We start from the raw sequence: 15,320 nt of genomic DNA, 5'->3' as shown, positions 1-15,320 counted from the left end.
ATGACATTATGGAGAACACTAATGAAGAAAATGCACAATTGTTTTTTAACTGTCGTTTTCGTCAAGTTGAGTTCAAGTACAAAGTGTGCGTGGATGGGCTTTGCATTTTGAGATGCTTTCTAGTTTACTGCTTAAAAATGCTCACTCTTCAGTGGAGTGAAAAAACAGGGCAGAACCTTCCTTAAATTAGCATTGCAGCCACTTATTGTAATTTAGCATGCATTTTATATTACAACCACAAAAAGTTTCCCCGGCCTCCACAAAGTAAACCCGGCAACAGCCTCCACAAAGTAAAGGCCACTGTTGCGATTGTCCAACGTAGATGTGTGGATTGTCCTTCAATACGATTGTCACTACTTGTCACAAAGGTGAGCCCATAATGCAGGCAATGGCACAGTGTGGAAGAGCAAGTCGACAATCATTAGCATTCGTCTTTTATTCTCTTGTAGATACTGCACCAATCACAAAAGATAATGCTTATTTATGTAATGCATAGATTTTGCAGAACTAATCTTTAAAGGATGGATGCAATCGTGCTTTCTTTCAGCAGATGACATTTGAAATAATGGTGTCTGTGTGACTTTAGCTTTTAAAGGTGAGGCAGAGTCGTTTTTTTTATGAAATAAATAAGTATAAAATTGAGGAATACTTCAAAAAGTTGAAATTAAATAAAAATAGAGACTTTTAACATTTTAGTAAAAAAATGTTTCATTTAACTCCAAAACATTGTGGGTTCACATTTATATCAGTGAGTACTTATTAACCTGATTGGTGGATTGAAAAGTGCTGATATTATGGCATCATTATTTGCCACCCTTGCATTTCTAAATAATTTCACAAACGTTTTACATTCTTAAAGTCATTGTTTTGTCTTATCATCATATTTCAACATAACTCTATATTACTCTTCTTCCCACTTCTCTCCTTCCAAATATTTCATGTCTTTTTTTTTTCCACCTCTTCCTTCGGCCCCCTCCTCTCACCCCTTCCGTCGGCACACTCCTCTTGCTCCTTCCCAAAACTTCCTCCTCTCATTCCTGCACTCAACCACCCCCTCCTCACAGCTCTTCCATCAGCCACTCCCTTGGCCCCATTCCTTCCATCGGCCACCCTCCTCCCGGTCCTTCTGTCGGTCACCCCTTTCTCCCCTTTCCCCTTCCTTCTGGCTCTTCCATAAATCTTCTCCATTTTTAACTCACCCCACGTTTTATTCATCATCTATCCAGCTCTGTTACATCATTCTTTTATAACTAAGCCACTTCCAGCTCATAAACAATCGCTGTTTTTTTTCTCTGCTTTTTCAGGAGGACTTGATGAGGCTTTGCAGACTGCATTGGCACTTGCAGGTGCACAGGGAATCCTTGTGTGCTTTGCTCTTGGGCGAAAAGCCCTTGGACGTTGTGTCAATAAGCTGGTGCCTGTCAGTGCTGTTGGTATCTTCAGTTATGCAGGAGCAGAGGTTGTGTACTATATTTTGCTCCTTTCCTCTTTTTTTATTTTACGAAACGCATTTTACGCATACGAAACAAAAAAGCAAGGTTAAGCATATTGGTTTCTGCTTTATTTCATTTATTTTCACCTTTGATTTCATCTTTTCCAATCATTTTTATTTATAATCTGCTCAAACAGCTGTTGCTTACATTCTACAAACTGAAAATCCTAATCTCTTCCTCTCTATCACCAACAAAACAAAAAAATTTAAAAACTTTCTTAACTCTCCTTTATCATGATCTTCCTTGTTTTTGCATATCACCATTAATTATATCTTTCATTGGCCCCATTTCTTACACAGGCCTTGTTCCACCGCCTCACACGATTAACATTGGATGCACGGCAAGCGTACCAAGCTGTCGTCTCAGCTCTGCAGCATGCAGATGAAGTTTCTCGACCATCTGGAGATCGTAGCCCAAGGCCATCTGAGGAGCAAGCAACAGCAGCTGGCCGATTACCTTTTATGACACATTCACGCAACGTGTCAGCAGCCAGTGCAGTGTCTTTCTGCAGTGCTTTGTCCGAACCTATTTCAGAGGTCAATGAACGAGATGTAGGTGGGTATTCCCAGTCTTTTTTTTGGCGAATATTCATTGAAGCCTTTGCCAAAACGTAGGACAATTTCACACTGCTCTCTTGGGTGATGATATGTGGTCCTGTCCTGTGAACTTTCTTTCTCTGATATCAAATGGTAGGGAATGTTGTGAGAGAATTGGAATAAGTTAATTTTTATTTGCATCATTTATGTGCCATTAACAGACACTGCTTTTCACTTGCAGGCACATCATGGCGCCACCTCATTGAGGCACCTGACTTTGGGTTGGCTAGTCCTAGTGTGCCACGGACAACTCGTGACCTGCTTTCTGTCAAATCAGGAAATGTTACATCATCAGATGAACATGGCAGTGGCATTGCTCACACTGTACCTGAAGAATTTATTACTGAGAAAGTTGAAAATGAAAATGTTAATGATTATGATGATGTGGATGGTGATAGAGATGGAGATGAAGGGTGGAAGCAGCAATGGGACAAAGAAGGAAATGAAGTAAGAGAGGGGGATGGTAATAAAGATTGCCATGAAACATGGGATGAGGACAAAGACGGTGAGGGAAAATGGCAGGAAGAAGCGGATGTAGAGAAAAGAAGAGAAGGAAAACAAGAAAAGAGGGATGGTGATGTTGATGGGTGTGCGATCGGAAGAGTGGAATCTTGGCTCGAGGCTTTGAGGCTAAGAGATGGGAGAGCAGATGGATATGGAGATGAAAGAGCTGAAGAACAGGGAAGTGTAGCTCAGGGGACAAAAGGAGGAGAAGAGTTCAGTGATAAGGAAACAAAAGCAGTATGTTAGATATGGTAATGAGAAATTATAAGGAGATATGAGCAGTAAAGTGAAAGATTAATTAAAGAGTAGAAGACAATTTTGGGGAAGGGTGAGGTGGAGGTCAAGAAATCGGTATTGATCGTATTTTGTATATTCTGAGTCGTACATCACAGTATGTATCAAAGTTTTCTCTCATGGAGATGTACATTATGGAAATCGTAAAAGTGGACTATAGGGTGATTGTGATGGGATAAGTTGGAGTGATAACCAGAGGAAAGAATACCTGTTGTGAAGGGTAATATTTTGCGATTTATTTTTAATTCTCCTGTCTGGTGTACAAATCAGCTTTGCAAAAGGAAAAATATGGGTGTAAAAGGAACATTTTGCTATTTTGGGGTCAGTTTTTCTGCAAGAATTGTAACATTATAATCTACTTTTTGTACAGCAAGGTGAACTTTCTATACAAATGTAAAATTCAAAAAGAAAAAAAATTGCAGAATGTTATGTTGGATATAATAAAATATGATTCAATCCTGTTTCTAATGAATTGCTGTAGAACATTTGAACAACAACAAAAAATTGCCAAACCTTTTATCAGTAATCCTCAACCACAATAATGCACAACATAATTCTTGCATCTCTTCTTCCGGTAGATGGTGGAGTACCCCCAAAGCTGTCATGTGCTTTGTCTTGTTCCTCATATGCATGAATAATTAGTTCTCCAATCCTCTGCAAAACCTGACAAGTCCACATCCCATCAGCAGGGTGGCAGCAACAGCCTCGCTCTCTGTTGACCTCAAAAGGATCAGATACTAGTTATCACTTGGAATGTTTTTCAGTCCAGGAAAATATCTCTCTGGAAGGATCATTACACAAACCCTCCTTTTTACACTCCACAAAAATAAATATTGAGCAATGAGTGGATTATCTGAAGCCTGGTGTTGGCAGAGTGGTTAGGGTGGCGGCTTGGGGTCCCAGGGTCCTGAGTTCAAGTCCCGTTTGCTGCTGAATTAACATCAGGGAGTTGACTCAGCCTGTCATCCTTCCGAGGTTGGCGAAGTGAGTACCAGTGTACTGGTCCCGGTGTATACCCCGGTTAGAATAGGTGTACCATATCCCTATGTGTTGTAAGAGGCGACCAGGGTTGGCGTCAGGAAGGGCATCCGGCCATAAAACATTGCCTCAAGAAAAAGCCCAACCCCTGCGCAGCAGGGAAAAATGGCTGTAAAAACGGTCAAAAAAAAGTGGATTAATTATTTGCTGACTTTCCGATCTTGATTCTCTTTCTAATCTCTTGGAGACTCCAATTGCTATCTTGTCAGTTGGGTAGGAGTCCTTCAAATTACTGTCCAGGGTATTTCAGCTTAGGCCTTTCGCAATACAGTTGCCTTAGTCATTCACTTTTCATACTCGCATCTCTTTTCCTACTCGTATGCTGCAAAAATCTTCAATACCCTTGCAATGATCTTCATGAATGAAGGTAATAGACAAACCAGAATGTTTTTGTGACATTTAGTTTTGTCAAACTTGTGCTCCAAGCCTGTCTTGGTTCTGCTTCTTCTAATCACACAGTTGTGAGTTTTCTTTCTTGGTGGTCTTCAGAGAGCTGCCAAGGAGTCAGTGTGTATGGTAGTTTGGCAAGGCAGCTTGGTCTGGTCTGAAATCCGCTATATCCCTCTTGTAGATACTACTGTCTTGTAGATATCCCAAACAAGACTGGTTCATTATATCAATCCTGACATCAGCAGTTTCTGGTATCCTTTCTGTTATTCACTGGTTAATCCCAACATGCCTTCATTTGTCCTATTCCCTGGTACAATTAGGTATGTGGCGAGACAATCGTGAAAAAGCAGCTTGTATTCTTCACTCGGAAGGCAAACCCAACTGATGGGAACCCAAAGGCCCTCCATTTTGCTCACAACCAGTGGGTATCAGTCCTTTGATGAGCTGCAGGCTAAGATCTAGCTCAACTGCAGTCAAACCTCTCAAGTCTCTCACCATCCTCAAAGCCTGGTGTCAGCTCTTCCAGACTCTCTCCATTACACAATTCCCTCTTGAACCTTCATTGCTAAAAAGATGGAGTCATGTTGAACACTACGTGGCAACTAGAACGGCACTCGGTAGAGTGCATACCTCTGTCAGGCTGAAGAGTTTACATTTTGTAGTCCACTGATAGGCCAGATATGCATCCAGACCTTAATCAAAACGTAATTGGCTTGGTCTTGTTACCGACCCAACTCATTCACCAAGGTTTATCATAACTCATCCACAACTTTTTGAGATATCGTATTATATATCATTTTTGGCCCATCTCTTAATGGTAAAGAATCACTTAAAAATTCTCGTATCCAGATCTGGATCTTCACCAAAATCGAATCAATTCGTCCTTGTTGCACACCCAAACTGTCCACGAAGTTTCGTCCGAATCCATCCATAACCTTTTGAGATATCCTGCTCAGACAGACAGGGGTGAATACATACCCTCCACCCACCTTCGGTGGTGGAGGTAATAAGGGGGTGGGTGACTTCAAATCTTCAAATTCTGGAGGGTGAGCCAGAGTAGTGTACAAAGAGAGTTCTGGGATACCTATCCCCCACCCCAGCTGCCATTAATTTGATTAGGGTCCAAACCACCTGAAATATATATATATATATATATATATATATATATATATACATATATATATATATATATATATATATATATATATATATATATATATATATATATACATATATATATATATATATATATATATATACATATATATATATATATATACATATATATATATATATATATATATATATATATATATATATACATATATATATATATATATATATATATATATATATATATATATATATATATATATATATATATATATATATATATATATATATATATATATATATATATATATATATATATATATTTATATATATATATATATATATATATATATATATATATATATATATATATATATATATATATATATATATATATATATATATATATATATATATATATATATATATATATATATATATATATATATATATATATGTAGATGAAGACCACAAAAGGAAAACCAGAGATGTCAGGATAAGTCAATTTTGAAGAAACTGAAAAACAAAGTTTCAAGACTTTGGTGGACTGTTTAATAACTGTCATATAGATTTCTTTTCCAGTAAAAGGAAGAGTGATCATTGGCCGATCAAATTAAGCATGTAGCATTTGCCAAGCTTCTGTGTTATTTGATTTAAGAGCAAAGAACGAATCAATGTTGCAAACTGACATCACTGGTTATTCCCTTGTTTAATAATTGCCATGCAATTTTAACCCAGGATGTGTCGCAAATTCATGCTTGTTGGTTATTATCATACATTACATGACTTTGGTGATCACAGATTATTTTTTTAAACATTAAACGGTCATTGTTTTTTTGTTTGATTGGTGTTCAACGCCATACTCAAGGGTATTTCGCTTATATGACGACGGATTCTCCATTTCTTACTCCGTACTACTTAATATGATGGAAAACCGGGAGAAAACCAAGGATAAACCACCCCCGCGATAGCCGAAGTCACCTCATGCGACTCCCTCATATACCTAAGCAGGTTTATTGGGCGGTGGGTACATCGAATGAGGATGGGTACTCAGACGCGCTAACCATTAAGCCATGGTGTGGGTCCCATAAAAGTCACAATAAAGGTTTGACCAGGCTTGAACCACGATATGCACCAACTACAGAGCCCATGATATAACCAAATAGGCCATTGTAGTGCTCAGAGTTTATGTTGTGATAGTTTTACAACCTTTTATAACTTAGTTTCTCAACTCTGCATATTATGATGGAACAGTTAACATGAATGACGCAGAAAGCCAATCTTATCTGAGTGAAAACTTTAATTTTAATACTTTGCAGAACACAAAACCTGTGATCAAAAATAATAGATCCATGATATAACCAAATAGGCTATGTAGTGCTCAGAGTTTATGCTGTGAAAGTTTTACAACCTTTCATTTTTTAGTTTCTCAACTCTGAATATTATGGTGGAACAGTTAACATGAATGAAAGGGAGATAACCAGGAGTAAAGTACTGACAACTCTGGGTTTCTACTTGTTCAGCTTTGACAACACTTGTTTTTTCATTGCACGGCTAAACTTTATACCATATAAATTATGTGACACCCCTGGTTATTTGTTGGAGTAATATTGTGAGAGGAAACCTTATGTTGCCAACTATTGGCAGGTGCAATAACCCTGAAATTTATAAAAAGTGACATCTCTGGTTTTCCCCTTGTGGTCTTCATATATATAGTGCCTTCAGAAAGTATTCACACCCTTTGACTTTTGTAACATTTTGTTTTGTTACAGCCCAAATTTGAAATTGAGTAAATGAAAAATTTTTGTCACCAATTTACACAAAATACTCCATCATGACAAAGTGAAAACGTGTTTTTGGAAATTTTTACAAATTAATTGAAAATGAAATACAGCGATATCAAATTTACATAAGTAGTGGGGAAACTTAGCATAACAATTGTGTATTTTGTGAGGAAAGCACCAAATTTGGCACACGAGTAGCCTATCATATTATGAACAGATTTGGACATTGGGCCATCTCAAAATTTTTGATGGCAGTGGAAAATGGCTGCCACAGCCATCAGCGGCTGAATTTGAGATGGCCAAATATCCAAATCTGTTCATAATATGATAGGCTACTCGTGTGCCAAATTTGGTGCTTTCCTCACAAAATGCACAATTGTTATGCTATATTTAGCTAAGTTGCCCCACTAAAGTATTCACCCCCTGAATCAATAATTTGCAGAAGCACCTTTGGCAGTAATTACAGCTTTGAGTCTTCTTGGGTATGTCTGTATCAGCTTTTTACACATATAGATTTGGGGATTTTCTCCCATTCTTCCTCGCAGATTTGTTCAAGCTCTGTCAAGTAGGAAGGGGAGCATCGATGAACAGCAATCTTGAAGTCTTTCCACAGATTCTCAATGGAATTCAGGTCTGGGTTTTTGCTGGACCACTCAAGGACTTTCACGTTCTTCTTTTGAAGCCATTCCAGTGTTGCTTTGAATGAATGCTTGGGGTCATTGTCCTGAATGAACGTAAATCTTTGCTGCAGTCTTAGGTCTTTTGCACTCTGAAGCAGTTTCTCTGCAAGGATTTGGCTCCATTCATTGTTCCCTCTATCCTAACAAGTCTCCCAGTCCCTACTGCTGAAAAAACATCCCCATAGCTTGATGCTGCCACCACCATGCTTCACGGTATTGATGGTGTTAGATGGGTGATGAGCTGTACTCGGTTTCTGCCAGATGTAGCGCTTTGCATTCAGGCCAAAGTTTAATTTTCGTCTCATCAGAACACAGAATCTTTTGCCTCATGCCCTCAGAGTCTTTCATATGCCATTTTGCAAACTCCAGGCATGCTGTCATGTGCCTTTTTCTCTGGAGTGGCTTCCGTCTGGCCACTCTCCCATAAAGCCTAGATTTGTGAAGTGCTGTCCTGCTGGCAGGTGCTACAGAGACGGTTGTCCTTCCAGCAGGTTCTCCCATATAAGCAAAGGAACTCTGTAGTACTGTCAGTGGTCATTGGGTTCTTGGTCACCCACCTCCCTGAATGAGGTCCTTCTTGCACTGTTGCTCGGTTTGGTCAGATGGCCAGCTCTAAGAAGAGTATGAGTACTTCCATATTCTTTCCATTTCCTAATGATGGAGCTCATTTTGCTCTTGGAACTTTCAACACTGTAGAAATTGTTTTATACCGTTCCGCAAAGCTATGCTTCCTCACAATTCTATCTCTTTGTTCTATAGACAGTTCTTTGGACTTCATGGTCGAGTTTCTGCTCTAACATGCACTGTCAACCCTGAGACCTCATATAGAAAGGTGTGTTTCTTTCTAAATCATGTCCAATCAATTGAATTGGCTACAGGTGGACTCCAATTAAGTAGTAGAGACATCTGAAGGATGATCAAAGGAAATTGGACGTACCTGAGCTCAATTTGGAGTGTCATAGCAAGGGGGTTGAATACTTATTGGTGCAAGGCATTTCACTTTTTCATTTTAATTACTTTGGAAAAATTTGTAAAAACATGTTTTCAATTTGTCATTATGGGGTATTTCGTGGAGCTCGGTGACAAAAAAAATTAAAATGTAATTCATTTTAAATTCAGGCTGTAACAGAACAAAATGTGACAAAAGTCAAGGAGTGTAAATACTTTCTGAAGGCACTGCAATGGAACAAGTGTATCTGTGTCCAACCACTAACGGAATTTTCATGGTGTTTTATTTTGTTCTATTTTATCATCCTCTGTTCGAGTATAATAAAATAAAGAGCATATGTGTTGGTAGTATTCAGGGTCAGGTTATGGGCACAACCCTACCCCCCACCGAAATCACTTGCAATTTTCACCTATACATATGCCACAGCGCAAGTGTTTCACTGACCCTTGCAGCAGACGGGGAGATTATCAGCCACGGCATAAAATATTGTTACGGATTTCAGAATCCGGTCTGATGAATGCATCCACACATCCAGGTCCTCAGACAGTTATTTCCTAAAATGAATGTTCAGATTAGCCCATCCCCATGTCTAATAGGATCTTAAAAGTGATGCGTTGAGAAGGGTAAAGAATAGATCCCCTCTTTTATGGGAAGGTTTTTTTCTTTACAACAGACACGTTTACACACATTTCTTTCACGAGCTCTGAAGCCCGCCCTTATTTTTCCTCAGCAACATTCTTTCGTGAGCTCCGACGCCCACCTTTTTGAGAGCGCATGGGTCGTCATGGTAACAGTGCGCAAGTGGGGCGGGGTGAGTTGGGGTGGACTCTGTGCCTGCCGAGATGGCCTGCAGATATAAAACGAATGGGAGGTCCGTTCTGAGGAAGAAAGCGGAGGCGAGAGAAAGAGGAGGGAGAAGAGAACGAGAAAGAAAGCGAGAGTTGAAGCGCACGAGGGAAGGAGTGAACCAGAGAGGAAGCGAGGAAGTGTGCAAGCCTGCAAGTGAGCAAGCGAGCGTGTGGGTGTGAGCAGCGCCAAAGACGAGTGAGGTACGGGTCGGTCACCGACGGACCATGTGGGTCACTGGACATCACCAGTTTCGTGAAGTGTGAGGAACTGCCCCTGTCGCAGCACCAGTGTCTAAACTCGCGACAGTCGATCTCGGTGCCCTCCCAGACGTCGATTGGCGTTCAAGGCTGTTCGTGAGGGGGTGCACGGCAAGGCTGGGTGCTGGTGACGGACGTGACACGCACGCAGATATTTCAGGACATTTTCACTTCACGGATGACTACTCTCTGGTGAGCGAGACAATTCCCCCCCCCCCCAATGATCTGTTGGGTACCCATGTCTGTGTTTAGCTGTAAGTAAGTCAACCCCCGATAAGCATCTGCTCTTTGTCTCTTTCCTGGCATTTTGATTGATTTTGCTTTGAAATCTTATTCTTTATTTACCTCAGAAAATAAAAAGTTATTTTTATTTATTTATTTTATTATTAATAAATCATTTGTCGATTTCCAACCTGTCTGTGTTTGTCCTTTCCTTCCATTGGTCTAACATTGTTCGAACCGAGATAGACTGGGAGGTAATTACTACAGAATTGACCAAAAATAGTCGGCACGCACCAGCGGTTAAAACGCTCGGCCGCCTAATTCAAATCCAATCAAGATAATATTGGTGCTTTGCCGAGGGCGCGCTCCCCGCTCAGGTAACCACGTGACCTCGAGTTAAACGGAATAATTAGATGGCGGACACTGGAACTCGTGGTTGACTGGGTGGCGTTCGTGGTTTTAAAACAAACCACCGTACCACAACGTTAATTGTGAGCGGTGGCCCCAGGTCCGGCTCTACCGAGGACAACCGGGGATTAATCCCCCTGAGTGACAAGCTGGTATCTCGGTATCCATGGCCGCAACAACCGGTGTCCGGGAGTGGGAGATTTTTCGAACCCATTGATCAATAAATTGGTGTCAGTTCGTCGACCTGTGTTGTGCTTCACGCACCTCGAAATTCAGAGCGGTTCGACCAAATTTTAGTTAAATTTTTTGGGACGAACAATGGCGGACCAACACGGGCAGGTCCCGGTGGGCCATGTCGACGATGTAAATATGGATACGGAATTGACCCAAGACCTGCATGAAGTTCAAATGGAGGCTGAAGAGGAAGCAACGGGAGAGATGGAAAATAACCCCCACCGTCGGTCTCTGGAAAATGCGGTGCCGATTATCGCCGCCAGTGCTGCCCGAGAATGACATGATGTGGTGAAATTAATGAAGAAGAAGACGACGACGAAGTCGCACCACGTGACGTGTGACTTGCGTGTGAAGAAATATCTGACAAACTGCTCTGACGAAAGGACGGTCCCTCGGTTCTTGTCGTTGTGGACCACTGAGGCTTAAACGGTGAGAGTGTACCTAGTTATTATTATACTTCGTTATTATTATTATTAATTTAGTTAAGTTAATTAGTTAAGTTAAGTAATTAAGTATTAATTTAGTTAAGTAATTAAGTTATTATTAATTGTTATTATACTTCGCTGTGATCGATTGTTCATGTTCCTTTTTGTTGTGTTTGTCGAGATGGCGTCAATCAAGCGAATTAAAGGCCAACTCATCGAAGGCCTTTCACTCTCTCATTCATTTCAATGATGTTCATGAGGCAACTAATGGCACAAATGAAAATTTCGAGCGAAGAAAACAACAGAAAAATGGACGTGAATGGCGAAGAAATAAAAAGGGAGATGAGTGAAGCGATGGGGAGAGAAATGGCGGCGGTTCGAGAGGAGGTGAGGGAGTGTCGGATCGGTGTCCGGGAAGAGATGAGGGAGAGTGAGGCCAGACCGATGGGACAGATTGGGAACATGACGAAGGAGGTCGAAGGACTGACGATCGGACAGAATGAATTGAAGGAACAAATGAGAAGAACACAGGGGGTGATAAAGGAGTTAAGAGCCGACAAGAGAGATGACTGCATTTAAAAACGGATTTTAAACGGCACACGAGAAACTGACGAAGAGAGTCGAGGAGGTGACACAGACGATGGGAACAAAGGAATGGGAAATGGAAACGACGAAGGTGACGTTAGAGGGGGAAATTACAAGGGGCGCATCGGGAATTAACGATGGTTAAAGAGGAGGTGGATGAGGTAAAAATCGAGGTTATTGAAATTCAAGCAAAACAGGGAGAAACAGGGTTGAAATGAAAGCGAGAGAAGAACCTTCAGAGTGTAGGCTTTATTCCATTTGATTGAAGCCGCTTCTACGGGCACATCAGGGGATACAGGTGCAGCTAGGAGTACATAAGCAGTAAGGTATACACGTGCAACTAATCACCGCAAAATAAATCAGTATAAGCACGGAGTCCAATATACTCTCAATTCTCACCATTCAACGAGCACCAAGTGAACCGCCGCCCTAAATGACAATGCCCCTGGGACAATCACCCCGTCCGTGCGGAGACTTGGCTTTATCTATCCCGTGCACGAGCCGCGCGACATGTGATCACACGTCACGTCCTTCAATTCACCACATTCTCCCCGTCTTTAAAATGTAACTAGAGGCCCAACTAACGCACCATGATTACTTCAGCGCTACAGGAGTATACATTTCAAGCAACGCGAACTATCTAAACTACAGAAGCATACATGCCAAGCAGTGAGGATTATTTTCGAGTTGTAGGAGCATGGTAATGAGCATCGATATATGATATAATGAGCATATAGGAGCATGAGCATCGAGGATGCCGATAATCCCCTTTACAGATCGAGTCGGCGAGGGGGTTTTATCCGTCGACCTCTCCGGGAGTAAATGGCGGTTTCACTTGAGGGAGGCTTCCAATCCTCTTGGTGAGGCTCGACTCGTGCCGGGGATGACTCCTCGATCGCTCTCGGGTGGAACGCGGCAGCTCCGTCGCCACCATTCTCGGGTGGAGTTCCTGGGGGGGGGGAACACCTGGGGAGGGGATGTCAGAGGGAGGAGTGCCAGATGGTCGTGTACCTGCGGGAGGAGTACTTGAGGGAGCCAAATGGCGAACCGACACAGTGGTCTCCCTGCCATCCGGGAGTCTGACATGAGCATACTCTGGATTAGTATCGATGAGTTCGACCCCCTCCACCATGGGTTCATACTTGCTTTGTCGTACCGGGCGTTTCATGAACACTGTTCCGGGATGGGTTAGCCAGTTGGGCACCGATTGGCCGTCAACATAACGTCGCTGGTGAGTAAACATTCGTTCGTGAGGAGTTGCATTGGTGGACGTGCAGAGCAAAGAGCGTATGGAATTCAGAGCGTCGAGAAGGGTAACCTCCCACTGCCCGGGCCCCAGTCCTCTCGATTTCAACGCCAGAGTTACGGCTTTCCAAATGACTCCGTGATACCGTTCCACCTGCCCATTACCCTGTGGGTTGTAATCCGTCGTTCGACTAGTTTCTATGCCGTGCTCTAATAGGAACTGTTTTAGCCCGGCCGACATGAAACACGGCCCTCTGTCTGAATGTATGTACGAAGGTTTCCCAAACATAGCGAAGAGGTCAGACAGACATTTCACGACAGTGCCCGAGGTCATATCCGAGCACGGAAATGCGAAAGGGAACCTTGAATATTCATCAACAACAGTGAATATGTATCTGTTGTCTGTCTCGGTCGGCAGGGGCCCTTTGAAGTCAATGTTTAGTCTCTCGAAGGGAGAAGTGGCCTTGATTAGTCTGCCAGATGCCGCACCATAGAATCTGGGTTTTAGTTCAGCACAAACAGGGCATGAAGCATTCATTTGTTTAATATCTTTGATAGAATAGGGCAGGTTTTGTCTGCGCACGAAATGTGCCATTCTGGTTACCCCCGGGTGGCACAGAGACACATGGAGGTCTTGCAAAGCCCGACTGATTGTCGCTGAACAGTAGACCCGAGAGAAGGTATCTGCAGCAGGGTTTTCTCTCCTGGGCCGGTAAACAATGTCGTAACTATAGCAGGCTAGGTCTATCCGCCATCTCATAATTTTTTCATTCTTAATTTTCCCGTTATTTTTCCCATCAAACATGAATGCAACGGATCGCTGGTCCGTGGCGAGCGTGAAGTGGTTTCCCAGTAAATAATGTCTCCATTTATGTAGGGCTTCGACAATAGCGTACGCCTCCTTCTCTATTGCTGAGTGTCTCTGCTCGCTTCCAGAGAGAGTTCTCGAGAAGAACGCGACGGGTCGCCCAGACTGATTGAGCGTCGCAACTATCGCGTGATCAGAAGCATCTGTTTCCACCACGAAGGGCACCGAGCTATCGATCGATAATACCACGGAATTACTGATATTGTCTTTGAGTTTGTGGAAAGCTTTTACAACAGCGGCATCTGGTGGGAAGTTTTTGCAATGCACTAGGGGATGTATTTTCTCGGAGTATTGGGAAATCCATCTCGCGTAGTAAGCGAACATGCCGATCACCCGGCGCATTGTCTGCAGGTCCTGAGGTGGGGGTAGCTCACGAAGTGGGCGCAATCATTCAGGATCAGGCTTAATCGTGACGTCGGCTATTGTGTAGCCGAGAAGGTCAATTGACCTTGCCGAGAATACGCATTTCTCGTAGTTGAGAGTCAGATTATATTTTCTAGCAATGCTCAAGAATCTGTCCAGATTCATATCATGTTCCCCCTGATCCCTACCGCACACTGTGACATTGTCCACGTGAACAAAAGTGTCTTTGAGGTTTTCATCTGAGATGATGTCGTCCATAACTCGTTGGAAGCAAGCTACTCCATTCGTGACACCGAACGGAATCCTCCTGAATTGGTAGAGGCGTCTACCTGCCTGGAATGCGGTGTAAGGTTTGTCTTCCTCTTGGATGGGAATTTGGTGATAGGCGCTTCGCAAGTCGATGGTGCTGAATATCTTATAATTGGCCACGCGTTCGACCATCTCGTCTATGCGCGGCAAAGGGTAGGCATCGAGTTGGGTGAAACGATTGACCATTTGGAGTAATCGACAACCATTCGTTTCTTATGGTTCTGGTTGGCGGTGACCAACACCTGTGCGCGCCATGGCGAATCGCTCGGTTCTATAATTCCTTCTTCCAGTAATCGCTTGGTCTCTGAAGTGATGAAATTCATGTCAGCAGTGGTATATCGCCGCGACTTGATCGCTATCAGTTTACAGACCGGCGACAAGTTAGCAAACAGCTGGGGGGACGTTACCTCTGCGGTGGTCAGAGCATTTAAAATTAGACGAGGTTTGCTTCCTCCAAAGGGTATTTCGACGCTCGTGTGCTGCTTGAGGACATTATGACCCAGAATTACGTCTGCGCATAAATCACGAAGCACCAGTACCCTTACATCCCGATGCGTGTACCCTTTTACGTCCAATTCAACATTGCAGTACCCTCGTACGCGGGACTGTAGTGATGTGGCGGCCATGCATACCGTATTGTCTGTCGGGTGGATCTTCCATTTCCTGCCCTTCACTAGCGAGCTGTTGACGAAACTCTCAGAGCTACCGGTATCA

The 15,320-nt window shown here is 42.5% G+C and overlaps 2 protein-coding genes across 8 annotated transcripts in view; both read left to right on the top strand.

Annotated features, from left to right (window-relative positions):
* Positions 1 to 3,348, top strand: part of LOC147024609 (uncharacterized) — a 148,145-nt gene extending 144,797 nt beyond the window's left edge. For all 3 annotated transcript variants that reach the window (XM_085884668.1, XM_085884667.1, XM_085884666.1), the window contains exons 14-16: positions 1,305 to 1,459; positions 1,793 to 2,048; positions 2,271 to 3,348. In XM_085884668.1, the coding sequence (XP_085740794.1) occupies positions 1,305 to 1,459; positions 1,793 to 2,048; positions 2,271 to 2,839 (980 nt within the window). In that variant the 3' untranslated portion in view covers positions 2,840 to 3,348. The remainder of the gene's footprint in view (positions 1 to 1,304; positions 1,460 to 1,792; positions 2,049 to 2,270) is intronic.
* A 7,792-nt stretch (positions 3,349 to 11,140) lies between these two features.
* LOC147024607 (uncharacterized) overlaps positions 11,141 to 15,320 on the top strand; it is a 163,996-nt gene continuing 159,816 nt past the window's right edge. For all 5 annotated transcript variants that reach the window (XR_015059091.1, XM_085884665.1, XM_085884663.1 and 2 more), the window contains exon 1: positions 11,141 to 11,240. The gene's annotated coding sequence lies outside the window, so the exon portion shown is untranslated. The remainder of the gene's footprint in view (positions 11,241 to 15,320) is intronic.

This window comes from Eptatretus burgeri, chromosome 6 (assembly GCF_056783735.1).
Source record: "Eptatretus burgeri isolate ZD-2024b chromosome 6, Ebu_testis_v1, whole genome shotgun sequence".
In the NCBI taxonomy this organism is placed as follows: domain Eukaryota; kingdom Metazoa; phylum Chordata; class Myxini; order Myxiniformes; family Myxinidae; genus Eptatretus; species Eptatretus burgeri.
This window is presented reverse-complemented; position numbering and strand designations above follow the sequence as displayed.